Below are 14,333 nucleotides of genomic sequence, written 5' to 3'. Positions count from 1 at the left end.
GGCTTTTGTATCTATAGATGGCCATGGGCATGGAGAAGAAGGATGGAATTGGGAAATGTGTAGAATCAACAGGATTTGGTGATTCACTGGATTGTGGGGAGGATGTGTAAGGGAAAGGGAGGAGTTGAGGATGACTTCAGGAAGCTATTAGGGATGTAGGAGGAAAACTGGTGTCATAATGGCAAAGGGATTAAAAGAATTGGTCAATAGTGTCAGATTCCAGAGGAAGACTGAGTAAGATCAAGATCAGACAGCATCGCCTTGATTCTGCAGTTGAGAGGTTATGGGTGATCTTTACAGGAAAGTTTCAGAGGAGTAAAAGGAAGCTTATAGTGGGTTGAAGAGCCCTAAGAGGTGTGAAAGTCTTATAGAAGTAGTGTTTGGCTCCCAGTGACTAATACAATTTTAAGGTAATGCAGATTGGACTGTATGCCAGCCATTATTTGCTGGGGGAAAGCCTGGGAGGAAAGGACATTTATTTATGGATGGATATTTGTGTCCATGTGGGTGCCAACTGAGACAGGATACCAGATGTATTTACCCATTCCAGAGGCCTTAAGAAGTACCATAGCCCTAAGGCCTAGAGCAGTGACGGCGAACCTATGACACGCGTGTCAGAGGTGACACGCGAACTCATTTTTTTGGTTGATTTTTCTTTGTTAAATGGCATTTAAATATATAAAATAAATATCAAAAATTTAAGTCTTTGTTTTACTATGGTTGCAAATATCAAAAAATTTCTATATGTGACACGGCACCAGAGTTAAGTTAGGGTTTTTCAAAATGCTGTCACGCCGGGCTCAAAAGGTTCGCCATCGCTGGCCTAGAGCTTGCCTGCTGCTGTGTAAAGCAAGCATATCCTCTTTGGACCCACTCCACTATCCTTTCAGTCCTTGGTCCTCTGGGAGGCAGGGGACGGAGGCACATAATAGTTTAGAATTACCAAATAGGAATTTTCATCCATGCAAATTCAGCTACCTCGTACGTTCTTGCCCACTGTTGTCAAGATGTGGGACTGTGCAATTTCGGGTTTAGGACTAGAGGTACCTCCAGGAACTATTAATCAGACATTTTTCAAAATCTTATCACTTTAGGGATGGAAATGCCTTATAACATGTAAATGTAATATTCAGCTAGCATTTTTAGGAACGCATAATGTACAGAGTGGAAGACTGCCTCAGGATGCTCGCTGCAAAGGAAAGGAGAAAGTTGGGCAGTAGCTGGAAGAGCATGCAAGGTCCAGAACGCGTAGGTTACCACCAACGAATCCATTGATTCTAAGTACATATACAGTACAGGGTGTCCCCCCAAAATGTATATACACTTTAACAGCTGATAGCTCAATTTTGAAAATGAAATATATTTTAATAAACGCTGCCTTTATAATTATTCAAAGTGTATGTATGTATATTTTGTTAATATACATACACCCTATATTTTGTTAATAACTGGAAGCGTGGCCTACCAGTGTCTAGTGTCGTGTACAGAGCAGGGAGATGGAGACAAGTATGAAATCGAAGTAACAGTACAGGTGGGACGCAAGAGCTGTTGGTTTGGTGCTCATGACTGAAGCCTTGAACCACTCTCTTTTGCCTGCTCTGCTATCCTCCCCGCCCCCCCCCCCCCAACCCCCTTAGAAACAGAAAGTGGATCTCCAGTTTGCAAGGATTGGCTGGGAGAGAACAGCTGGTTTTGGAGGGATGAAAAAGCGAAGCTGCTTTGTCTTTGCTTCAAGTTCGGTGGGAGTAGAAAGAAACAGGACAAGAAACACTGGGACGTGGGTTTTGTGTAGGAGGCGTTGGAACAGGTGTGGCAGCACTCAGCACTCCAGGGCTCCATGAATCACATGCAGCAACTCAGCCAGCAAGCACTGCATACCCACAAGCACGCCTGAGACCGTTTTATAATCCTACCACTCCCTCCTTCAACCTTCCCACAACCCCAAACCTCAGTGCCGACACTCGCACAGTGGGAACGGTAGGATTTCCATAGAGAAATGGGCTCCTTCCTGAACACTCCACCCACAGCTCCCAGCCGCGGGCCGACTTGGCCCGCTGCACGCTGACCGGTCATTGATGATTCAAGGAATGAGGCGCATGCTATGGGGCAAGGTGGTTGAGAGGACGTGCCTCCCTTAGCAGGCGCGCAAGGCAAATCCCTGGAAACGGTTTCCAAGGACGCGTGCGCAAAGACTGCCACCGCAGCGCACTGTGTTACTGCCATCGAGGTACCCACCAGACCGAGCCAGGGCGCAGCTCACCCTCCGAGCAAGCGCGCTGCACCCACGCCCCACCCACCTGCCTCGCACCTCCTCCGACGGAAGCGGAAACGGCGCACGCCGCGGAGCCGCGGGGCTCTCTGGCTCCGGGAGGCGCGCTGCTTCTCCGGCCCCCGGCGTCCCTGTCGCCATGGCGCTGGCCGTCTTGCGGGTCCTGGAGCCCTTCCCCAACGAGACACCCCCGTTGGCCCGTGTTGCTGCCGCCCGGGGGCCCCGTGCTCTGCGGCGGGGCACGGCCTGTTGCTGTCCCTGCGGCCCCGCAGGAGAGAGCCCCGGTGGGGGCCGGCGCTGCCTGGTGGCGGCCCTTGGAGGGAGCGGGCCGCGAGGGTCGAGGAAGCAGGGGTCCCGGGCCACTCGCAGCTGCTGGTGAGCCCGCGCCGCTGCTCCGGCTCCTGGCCCTTGGGCTCCAGGACGCGGGTGCGGGTGCGGCCGGTGCGGCGGCCCCCGGCGCTGGGCTGGGCGTTGCTTGGCACTTCGCCGGGGCCCGGGCTCGGACCGCGGATCGGGCCGCTGCTGGTGAGGCGCGGGGAGGCCCTGCCCGTGCCCGGGCCGCGGGTGCTGGAGACGCGGCCGGCGTTGCAAGGGCTGCTGGGCCCGGGGACGCGCCTGGCGGTGACTGAGCTCCGAGGGCGGTCCAAACCGGGCCCCGAGACGGGGGACGGCAGCCGGCCCCCACCCCCGCCCTTGGTGTCCTCCTTCGCGGTTTCCGGTGCAGTCCGGCGACTCCGGGGCGTTCTAGGGGGGACCGGAGAGTCCCTGGGGGTGAGCCGGAGTTGTCTCCGGAGCCTCGGCCTCTTCCAGGGCGAGTGGGTGTGGGTGACCCCGGCCGGAGCGTCCTCGAAGGCTTCCCAGCCCCGCTTGGCCAGGGTGCAGGTCCTGGAGCCTCGCTGGGACCTTTCTGAGAGGCTGGGACCCGGCTCTGGGCCGGTGGGAGAGCCCCTCGCCGATGGACTGGCCCTCGTGCCCGCCACTCTGGCTTTTAACCTCGGCTGTGACCTCCTAGAAGTGGGAGAGCTCAGAATCCAGGTAGGACATAGGACGGAGGCCAGGAATGCTTATGCGCCTTCTCCCCTCTTCGTTTTAATCAGAAGTAAAGGTCCTTTGCTACTTAGATCTTGGACTTTTCGCTTAAGTCTCAGCCTGATTGATCCTCTCTCTACAATCAAAGTATCGTTCTCCTCCATAGTGCGCTGGTGCGTGGGAAGGGCCTTCTTCTATTGGGGTGAAATGTGAGGTGCACCAAGCACCAGGGGTACACATTAATCAGCTCAGCCTAACAAGTGTTTGTGGAAATGCCGGCGTACCCCGTATTGTGCTGGGTAGTATGGGGGATGATACTTCAGTGATTTGCTCATGCTTATCCTTGGCTTCAAATTCTTTCCTGTTCTTCTCCCCTGTATCTGTTAAAAGTGCAACCATCCTTTCCTTCAAGGCCCATATAAAGATGCCACCATCCTCACAAAGCCTTTCCTAATTTCACCATCAAAAATTTAACATGACATCCTCTTATATATAGCATTGTGCCTTTTTTTGAAGCATTTATTTTATTCTGCCTTTTTTTATGTTCATGTCATCTGTCGAATCCCCAATTATATATTGTAAATTTCTTGAAGGGAAGGCCCTTTATTATCTTTGGTGCCTGGTGTTTAATTGTAATATTTTATTAAATATATCCAAGTGAAGTTTTTGGTTTCTGCCTTTAAGGAGAAAATTACTTCAAGAAGGTAATTGTGGGGTGTTTTTTTTGGGGGGGGGGGGACAAATATAGTCTAATGTTTAATTAAGCTCCTAGATGGATGTTGAAGCACTGTCCAATATGGAAGCCATTAGCCACTTTGTGACTCTTTAATTAAAACTAAATAAAGTTAAAAATTCAGGTCTTCGGTTGTTTTAGTCACATATCAAGTACTCAATAGGCACATGTAAATATAGAACATTTCTGTCACCGTAGGTAGTTCTGTTAGATGATGCTAGGCTAGCCAACTAGGGCCATGGGATGTCGAGAAGAGATGTATGCATGAATGGGAGCCAGGACTGGGTTTCCTTCTGAATGAAGGAAAAACTACCAGAGGACTCAGACTGGAGCTCATTCAGCTGAACCAACCCGTTAAGCTTCGGTGAGATCATATCCTCTTCCCACCGCCTGAATTCAGAGTATCCGCCCTAATGTCCACTTAACATCAAGCCCAGTGGCTGCCTGGTGCCATTTAAAGGACTGTGGGAATTCAATGGCTACCATTTTAGTGGCTCTGGCCCAACTTGAAGGTATCACAGAAGAGTTCTCTTTACTGGGGAACTTTTGGAGTTAGAAAAAAGAAAAGTCAGAGTCAGAAACCCTTTCCTCATGCTCATCTGGAGAGGTTTCTGTTTTCTAGGGAAGATACAGGTGTTCAGCTCTGCTCTCCTAGACCTCCCCTCCCACAAGCCTTGGGGTTATGGGAATGAAAGAGGATAAAAGTAGAAATATTGGTTGCTAAGAGAGAGGGCAGAGCCTGACTCTGGGAGAAGATTATAAGGTGATGGTTATTTCTCTCATAGAGATACTCGGAAGGCTCCAGCACCCCTGAAGACAAAGGAAGCTGCTCGGTGCTGCCTGGGCCTCCGTTTGCCAAAGAGTTACACATCGAAATTGTGTCCTCTCCCCACTACAGCACGAGTGGGAATTATGACCACGTTCTATATCAGCACTTTCAGACACCCAGGTTAGCTGGCTACCCCCTTTAGGAGGATAGCATCTCACCCCCATTGCTCTCCTGTCCCATCACACCGAGATCCAGGTTCCATGGAGCCTCTGGTTTTAAAGAGCCACATTTTAAGCAATATTGTGGCTGGAAGGCTCCTGGTGTGTCAGGCAGACAGGAGAAGAGAAATCTGGACCTTGAGGTGAATCTGGACATTCTAAACGGAGAAACTGCTTTGATTTGAGAGGACTCCCAAGAGAGCCGGATCCTGCTTCACCCCTCCCTGGTTCCTGATTCCCCTCTCCAGCCTCCCCGCCATTTCCTCCAGCCCATTCTAGGACAGACTTGCTCTCTGGACAACTGCTTGGGGTCTGTGGGTGGGCAGTAGGCCCCCAGGAAGTAGTTTTCATGTTGGTGGTGGGAATGGGGGGGAGAGGGAGGGAATATGTCAGGCACATGCTCTTGACGCCCACTGTGAGCTGACCAGGGCCACTGCTGTGTTACAGGGCAGTCCAGGAAGGGGATGTTCTGTGTGTGCCAACAGTTGGGCAAGTAGAGACCCTGGAAGGAAGCCCAGAGAAACTGCCCAGGTATGCAGCTGCCTCCTCTCTCACAGCTGGGGTTCATAATCTGGGTGCTGGATGTGAGGGTGATCTGGCTGCGACATCTGTCACCCCATTGATCGCCAGGGTTGATTCGGCTGATCTGGCTGGCTAGGCGGGTGTCCCCCTCCTCCCTCACCGATCCATGTGCATCCCTCCCGAAGCTGCATGCTCTGTCGAAGAGGATGACCCCCCCAGAGGAGGGTCTTCGGTCAAGGGTATACGAGTAGCTTTGCTCCCCTGCTAGAACCTCCAAACAGGCTCTCAAGGTCCATAATCTGGGTGCAGGAGCTTTACAGCCCCCTCTTCCCAAGTGGTATGGAATAATTTTGTGCATAAGAACATTTTGTTGTTGTACATTTTCCAATCTTCAGGTTCTCAATAGGCACATAACGGAAAAAAGATTAAGAATCACTGCCTGCTAGCTTTGGGAGGGGTTTATCCTCAAACGGAATGGTGGTCCTAGGTAAAGTAAAGCATGAGACATAAATGAATGGCCTAGACCCAGGTTGGAATTCCTTGTTTTCCGTTCTCAACCACAGTGTTGTCTGGGCCACCACCCCCCCCCCCCCCCATACTCAGCATGAGGAGACCCAGGCTCTGATTTCTACCCTAATTGATGGAGTGTGCACATGCTGCTGTTCGGTTTTATGTCCCAAAAGGGGGAGCGAGGGATTGTTGCGAGCCTAGAGAGGCCTTCCCTCTTTCCTTATCCTCAGTAGAGAATGAGAAATAAGCATAAATGAACCAAGAACCTTGAAACAGGAAGAGTCCAACCTTTCTCCTCCTCTTGACTCTTGACCACGGAGGCTCCTTGTAAAATGGTGAGGAAAGGGATTCAGAGACTGCTGTGGCCTTATATGAAGCGGGAAGGATGTGTTGTGCCCGTACCCCGGTCAGTCCCTCTCTTCAGGACTAATTTCCAGTGGCGATTTTCTAGGAGAACAACTGACAGACGCACAAACCCAACTCTCAGGCAAAGCTCATCGAGGTGGTGGGACCAGCTTGCGGGATCTTGGGTTTAAGCATCATCAGGACCAAGGTCTCAGGCCCAGCCAGCCTGGGTCCTCTGCCCAGAGAGAGATGTTTGATTTATTCTTGACCAACATCTAGGGCTGTGGTAGTGCCCTGTGTAGCACATGGCGTCTCTTGGAGCTTTCCCAGATCAAATGTACACCTGGGACTGGGGGGGGAGTGCCAGGCTGGCAGGTACCAGCCACGTCCCACTTCTGTCTTCCATCCTCTAATGCCTATGAGCCAGCGTGCTGGAGGAGAACTGTAGAATGTCTACCCTTTGCATGATCAAAGGGAAACAGGCACCAGGCCCGCCTGAGACAGACCAGCAAGCCAGTCCTATTCCTGGACGTCTGCCATTCTAACCCTCTAGAGATCTGTCTCCCTCCTCGGGGGGCTGAGCGCATACTCCTTCCCCCTGAGCAGGTCCTGGAAAGCGGGGTTGGAAGGACAGTTGGGTCCTAGGACAGGTGAGGATGAGTGCTTTAGCCCTGTCCCCTGAGCTTGGTAAGGGAAGCCCTGCAGGGAGTCTCCTGTGATAATGTAACCTCTACAGATTCTACCCTGTGTTCCACTTCCCTAACCAGGCTGACGGGAGCCAGGCTCCACTGTCTCCCATCTGGCTCCTGGGAACACAACCCAGTGTTCCCCAGCAGAGTCCAGTTATGTTCCAAAGTTCTGACCCTTGTACTCTGTGCAGGGCGAAGTGGTCCAGCCGCCCTGCACGGAAGAGAGCCGTCTCCCCCACCCCTGCACTGAGCTGTTGCTCCTTGGGTCCCAGTGCTGGCCATATATACCCTGACTCACGATGTTGGGCTTGATTGAGAGTCTAGGTTGTAGACCCATCCATTGTTTGTTTATAATGAATGATTAACAGGAAGACAGTTTTCCTGATGTCCCAGTTTTTAGCAGGATCACTGCCTACCGTAATAGCTACAAGAATTTCATAATAGTAGCGTGATGTGCTTCCCCCGCCACCTGGAGGCTTTCCCACCACTCCCCTTTTGCTCCCAGAAGGGGGCAGCTTTGTGACTGTGGGTCACTGTGAGCAAAGGAATTTGCAGGTTGATTGGACCTCAGTGAGGCCAAGGTTATGGCCTGGCTTTGCCATTGCCTTGCTGCCTGAGGACTACAGAGAGGAAAAGTTCATCATTTCTTTTTTTTCTCTTTTTTTTTTAAAATATATTTTATTGAATTTTTACAGAGAGGAAGGGAGAGAGAGAGAGAGAGTTAGAAACATCGATGAGAGAGAAACATCGATCAGCTGCCTCCTGCACATCTCCTACTGGGGATGTGCCCACAACCCAGGTACATGCCCTTGACCGGAATCGAACCTGGGACCTTTCAGTCCGAAGGCCGATGCTCTATCCACTGAGCCAAACCGGTTTCGGCCATCATTTCTTCATCTGAGGACCTGGGCTGGTTACCGCTCCCTGCAGCAGCAGTAGCAGCAGGTTGGGTAACCCTAATTCTCTATGACACTGGCCAGTGCCTGCATGGCCCTGCTTATGACTGAGGAGCTTTTGAAAAATACAGATGCCAGAGCCCCACCCCAGACCTGTTGGAACAGAATCAAATGAAGCTGGGGCCGGTGCAGTCTTTTCAAATTTTTTCCAAAGGAAGGGAAAATGTTAACTTTTAAATTGAGATATAATTCATATACCATAAAATGCATGCTTTTAGAATGTACATCTCAGTGGTTTTTGGTATATTCACAAGGTTGTGTAACCTAATTCCAGACCCATTAGCAGTCACTCCCTATTCCCTCCTTTTTTCAGCCCCTGGCAACCACTAATCTGCTGAATGGATTCATACATCTTAGAAATATTGATTTTTATGCCGTGGCTGTTAGCTCAGTGGTTAGAGCATCAGCCCACACACCAACTGGTCTTGGGTTCAATTCCCAGTCAAGGGCATGTACCTCAGTCAGGACATGTGCTGGCGGCAGCCAGTCCATGTATCTCGCTCACATCTGTCTCTGTTTCTTTATCCCTCCCTCCCTTTGACTCTCTCTAAAAATCAATGGGACAAAATATCCTTGGGTGAGGATTAACCAAAAAAAATTTCAAAAACAAAAATAAGAAGTCCTGGCCAGTTTTTCTCAGTGGTTAGAGTGTCAGCCCTTGGACTGAAGGGTCATGTACTCAATTCTGGTCAGTGTGTCTCTCACATCAATGTTTCTCTCTCTATGTCTCTCCCCGCTCCCTTCCACTCTCTCTAAAAATCAATGGGAAAAGATCATCCTTGTGTGAGGATTACAAAAAGAAGAAGAAGAAGAAAGGCCCTCTACTTTCCCTTCCCCCAGCTCCCCCACCCCGATCCCCGCCACGCCTGGGACATTTATTTGTGCCGCTCTTGAGTTTGTCCCTGCAGCGGACCCCTGTGATTGACAGCCACCTTGTCCTTGGGGAGGGGCTTTGTGGGTCTGGGTCTGGGACTCACGGGGCCTCTTTCCTGCAGGTGGCAGGAGATGTTCTTTAAAGTGAAGAAGACAGTTGGGGAAGCTCCAGATGGGCCCACCAGCGCCTACTTGGCCGACACCACCCATACCTCCTTGTACTTGGTGAGGCCCTGGGGGGAGGAGTAGACTGAGGAAAGGAGCAGAAACAGCTTCTCAAAACTAAAGGTTCCTCCCACCTTCGCAGGTGGGTTCTACCCTGAGCCCTGTTCCACGGGTCCCGTCGGGAGAATCCAGTCTCTGGGGCAGCTTGTCTCCTCCGGGCCTGGAGGCCTTGGTGACCGAGCTGTGTGCTGCCCTCAAACCTCGCCTCCAGCCAGGGTGAGTGAGGCTGCAGCCGCCTCGGGGGTCGCAACATCCCCGGAGGGGGGCAGGCCAGACTAGCAGTGCCCATGCCCTGGTGGACGTGCTATCGGCCGGACCTCCCACACCAGCATGCCAGCCTCCCCCACACCAGTAGGCCAATGCCACTAGCCCCTGTGCTTTCCGTAGGTAGATTCCCAGACTCCTTTCCGGGGATAGCATCCATCCTCCAAGGCTGGCAGTGGAGGAAGAATCGCCACCAGGGACTGCTGTCTCTGAGACCACCCTTCCCCTTGGGGGCCACTAGCCATGCCAGTCCTCACCAACCACCCTGACCTGGAGGGACACAGCTCTCCAGGCCACTGACCCAAGTGCAGACACAGACCCTTCCCTGATACCAGCCCAGTCCAGACCAGACACACAGGGCTTTATGGAAGAAGCAGGGGTGACAACGGGAATCAGTGCTGGCTGCTGGGTACCCGCCACGCCCCGGCCAGAGCACCATAGGTGGCGTGGGAAACATGGCCTCACGGTGTGGAGACAGCCCAGGGGTGGGTGGGAGAGCTTCAGGGAGAGAGAAACAGGGTGCCTGTGCTCTATATCCAAGGCTCTGCTGTTACTGGGGACCCTAAATCTTGGGCAGAGTGGAAGAGACGTGTCTGTCCTCTGGTTGCAGGGGTGCCCTGCTGACGGGAACTGGCAGCGTCCTTCTGCGGGGCCCCCCGGGCAGTGGGAAGACCACAGCAGTGGCTGCTGCCTGCAGCCGCCTCGGGCTCCACTTGCTGAAGGTGAGGGTACCTGGAGAGTAGAACCCAACTGCTTCCCCTCCCCAGCCCAGCTTCTCCCTTCTCCCTCTCCCCTCTTCCTTCTGGCTACTAGCCTGGCTCTAACTCCTCAGCCCAGTGGGTCACCATTTCCCTTGATGCTCAGCTCCTGAGAGATGCTTTCAAGGAGGGGGTTTCAGGATTTTGATGGACGGTCCCGGGAATGAGGTTCGGGTAAAGAAGAGGTGGGACCGGCCAGCAGTCCCTTCTTTCCCCATCCCTTCCCTTCAAAGAGAGGTGGCCTGCACCTCCTGATTCCTCCTCCCAGTCCCACCTGGCCCTTGCTCACAGGCCCATCGGGACGCCTCCCCAGGTGCCCTGCTCCAGCCTCTGTGCAGATAGCAGCGGGGCTGTGGAGACGAAACTGCAGGCCACCTTCTCCCGGGCCCGGCGCTGCCGGCCTGTGGTTCTGTTGCTGACAGCCTTGGACCTTCTGGGCCGGGATCGCGACAGGCTGGGTGAGGACGCCCGTGTGGTGGCCACGCTGCGTCGCCTCCTCCTCGATGAGGACCCCCTCGCCAGGTATGCAGAGCCGGGCCCAGCCCTCGTCCCTCTATGCAGCCTTTCGTCCTCTAGCCTTCACCCGTCCCATGGCTTCTCCAGCGTCTACTGCCAATGCGGCTGCCCTCCTGACAGCCCCGAGGAGCTTAGGGGTACCCAGGGGGAGAAGGATGTGGTCCCTAGTTTTTCTTGGGGAGCACTAGGTTGAAGGAAAAGCACAGCCTCTGCCCTCAGCTCCCTGTGTGAGGGGGACACAGGTCCCCCTCGAGGTATTCCCATGGAGCCCATCCAGGAAGCCTGGGGTGCTCATCTCCTTATCCCATCTTAGCACCCACCAACCTCCCCGCCCTCCTGCCCCTGCATCAGGACAAGGCAGTGCTCAGCTGCCAGCAGAGTTCTCCCCCAGTTCCCACTCCTGTCCCCACTCCCTGTCCCCACTCCCAGTCCCCACTTCCTGTCCCCACTCCCAGTCCCCACTCCCAGTTCCCATTCCCAGTCCCCACTCCCTGTCCCCACTCCCAGTTCCCATTCCCAGTCCCCACTCCCTGTCCCCACTCCCAGTTCCCATTCCCTGTCCCCACTCCCTGTCCCCACTCCCTGTCCGCAGCTGCCCGCCACTGATGGTTGTAGCCACCACAAGCCGGGCCCGGGACCTGCCTGCTGACGTGCAGACAGCATTTCCGCATGAGCTGGAGGTGCCTGTGCTGTCAGAGGGGCAGCGGCTCAGCGTCCTGCAGGCCCTCACTGCCCGCCTGCCCCTGGGCCAAGAGGTGGACCTAGCACAGCTGGCTCGGCGGTGTGCAGTGAGTACCGAGGCAGGGTCTGGTCCTCCCACGTTCTCTGTCATAGGAACTCAGACCTGCTGTCCTGCAAGTGAGGGTAGGAAACCCCGAGGCACCAACACTGGGCCTCAGCTCCGGCTGGAGGACCAGCCACCCAAGGGTTCCTGCCTACTGTGCCCTGCTCATGCGTCCTTTCCTGTGGTTCCCAGGGCTTTGTGGTAGGAGATCTCTGTGCCCTTTTGACTCACAGCAGCCGGGCAGCTTGCACCAGGATCAGGAACTCTGGGTAAGAAAACTGGGTATAAAAGGGCAAAGGTGACAAGAGGAAAGATGGGTGGGTGGGAGCTGGTAAGGAAGGGGGAGGGAACAGGACCCCGAGGCGGGGAGGCCTCAGGCCAGGTCCTCCAGACACCTCCCTGGGTTTCTCTTTGCAGTTTGGCCTGCGGCCTGAGTGAGGACGATGAGCGGGAGCTGTGTGCTGCTGGCTTTCCGCTCCTGGCGGAGGACTTCGGGCAGGCCCTGGAGCAGCTGCAGTCAGCTCACTCCCAGGCCATCGGAGCCCCTAAGGTAGGGACTCTAGGCCCTTGGAGGTGGGACCGGCGCTCCGCCCTCCGGCGTATCCCCAACCGGGCGCTTCCATCGCCAGATCCCCTCGGTGTCCTGGCACGATGTGGGCGGGCTGCAGGAGGTGAAGAGGGAGATCCTGGAGACCATCCAGCTCCCCCTAGAGCACCCTGAGCTGCTGAGCCTGGGCCTGAGGCGCTCAGGCCTCCTGCTCCACGGGCCTCCTGGCACCGGCAAGACCCTCCTGGCCAAGGCAGTGGCCACGGAGTGCAGCCTTACCTTCCTCAGGTGACCAGGGGGCCTGGAGAGATGCTGGGTGGATTGAGCCGATCGCGTTTGGGTGTCTAACGAGTGTTACCTCCCACATCCTCTCCCTCAGCGTGAAGGGGCCAGAGCTCATCAACATGTACGTGGGCCAGAGTGAGGAGAACGTCCGGGAAGGTGAGCGAGTGGGCAGGGCTTCCAGTCCTGAAACCATGGCCCCTGCGCCCCACCCCGACCCCCTGACCCTCAGGCTGCTCATGGGCGTTCCTCGTCTTCCTTCCCACAAGTCTACTTCCTGGAGCGCTAGTAATGAATTGTCCAGCCTGGGTTTTCTTCCCTCATATCTTGACTTTAAAGCCCCCCTGAGCTTCCCCTCCTGTGGGCCCCTCTCTCCTCAGTGTTTGCCAGGGCCAGGGCCGCGGCTCCCTGCATTATCTTCTTTGATGAACTGGACTCCTTGGCCCCGAGCCGGGGGCGAAGCGGAGACTCCGGAGGTGTGATGGACAGGTGGGGGTCTGAGCCAGGATGGAGCCTGGGTCCGGGACAGAGGGATGCGAGATGGGTTGCAGCAGTCTTCAGAGCCCGGAGTGCCTGTCCTTCCGGTTCTGAGACGGTATAATGGACGCTAAACGGGCTGTGGCTTTGGGTGTGGGGCATTGAGGAGAATGGGTGCCTGCATGGAGGGGCTCAGGGCACGGCTCAGCAAGGGGCCCTGTGGAGAAGGCGGGCACGGAGAGGCCCCACAGGCAGGCGGGGCAGAGCTGAGGGGGCCCAGGACTCCCCTTCGCTCCTCCTTTGCAGGGTGGTGTCTCAGCTGCTGGCTGAGCTGGACGGGCTTCATAGCACTCAGGATGTGTTTGTGATCGGAGCCACCAACAGACCAGACCTCCTGGACCCTGCCCTCCTGCGGCCTGGCAGGTGCCCATCCTGTCCCTCTCCTCCACCAGACCCAGTCGGGCTCGTCCCTCGGCCCCGTCCTGTGCCTTCTTCCTTCACCCTTATGCCGGGCTCCCTGACACGTGTGCCCACCTCTCTCCCTAAAGATTTGACAAGCTGGTGTTTATGGGGGTGAGCGAGGACCGTGCCTCCCAGCTCCGTGTTCTGAGCGCCATCACACGCAAGTATGCCCTGATGGAGACTCCCAGAGGGCTTGGGCCTTGGTCTGGTTAGGGGATAAGTGCAGTGTGCAAAATACACTGGTCAGGGAGTGTATTCTTTTGAGGGAGTAGGGCATGCCGGGTAAAACTTTCTATCCTGTGTCGCTGCAACAGATTCAAGTTGGAGCCCTCCGTGAGCTTGGTGACCGTGCTGGACCACTGCCCTTCCCAGCTGACCGGTGCGGACCTCTACTCCCTCTGTTCTGATGCCATGACAGCTGCCCTCAAACGCAGGGTTCGGGACCTGGAGGAAGGTGAGCCCCTCGCCTGCCCCAGAGGTCAGCCGAAAAGCTAGAGGGAAAACAGGCCCGGTTCTGGATTTCAGAAGAGGGACTCTTGGCGTTTCGGGGACTTGGCAAGAAGGCGCTCCCCCAGGGCTTTCCTTGCTTGGACAGAGCCTGAGTTCCCCAGACGGGCTGAGAACCCTGGCCTCCCTTCCCCGTGTCGTCCCCCTAGGGCTGGAGCCCCGGAGCGCAGCACTGCTGCTCACCATGGAGGACCTGCTGCAGGCCGCCGCCCGCCTGGAGCCCTCCGTCAGTGAGCAGGAGCTGCTCCGCTACAAGCGCATCCAGCGCAAGTTTGCCGCCTGCTAGGGGCCTCCTGCAGTCTGGGACCCTTCCCCACCCGCAGTGGCTAAAGCTCCCTGGGGATCCCCGCAGACCTGAGAGAGCAGAGGGCTCTGTCTCGCTGCCATTACCCACCGAGGCTGCCTACCTCCAGGAGATCCCCTGGGTGCCAAGGGGAGAGGCCTGAGAGAATTCAAGAGGCATCCCCTGTCCATTTTCCCAGGAGTGTATGCTGCCCTCTGCTGGTGGTGTGGTGGTGTGGAGGTGTGGTGATGTGGTGGTGTGGAGGTGTGGTGAGGGGGCCAGGTGGGTAGGTAGAAATAAAGTGTATGCTGCCCT

At 55.3% G+C, this 14,333-nt stretch overlaps 1 protein-coding gene across 1 annotated transcript; it reads left to right on the top strand.

Annotated features, from left to right (window-relative positions):
• The first annotated feature begins 2,317 nt into the window (after positions 1–2,317).
• Positions 2,318–14,212, top strand: PEX6 (peroxisomal biogenesis factor 6). The gene is given in 18 exon segments (XM_006100554.3): positions 2,318–2,480; positions 2,483–3,304; positions 4,817–4,980; positions 5,466–5,549; positions 9,036–9,138; positions 9,221–9,354; positions 10,013–10,124; positions 10,474–10,682; positions 11,269–11,464; positions 11,653–11,729; positions 11,878–12,010; positions 12,090–12,295; positions 12,387–12,448; positions 12,670–12,778; positions 13,073–13,189; positions 13,315–13,392; positions 13,543–13,682; positions 13,885–14,212. Coding segments are annotated over 18 exon segments (2,955 nt in total). The 5' UTR covers positions 2,318–2,408; the 3' UTR covers positions 14,022–14,212.
• Positions 14,213–14,333: the final 121 nt, after the last annotated feature.

The sequence above is a fragment of the Myotis lucifugus genome, unplaced genomic scaffold, assembly GCF_000147115.1.
Source record: "Myotis lucifugus unplaced genomic scaffold, Myoluc2.0 scaffold_318, whole genome shotgun sequence".
Lineage (NCBI taxonomy): Eukaryota > Metazoa > Chordata > Mammalia > Chiroptera > Vespertilionidae > Myotis > Myotis lucifugus.
Note: the sequence above shows the minus strand (reverse complement) of the source record. Positions and strands in the feature narration are given on the sequence as shown.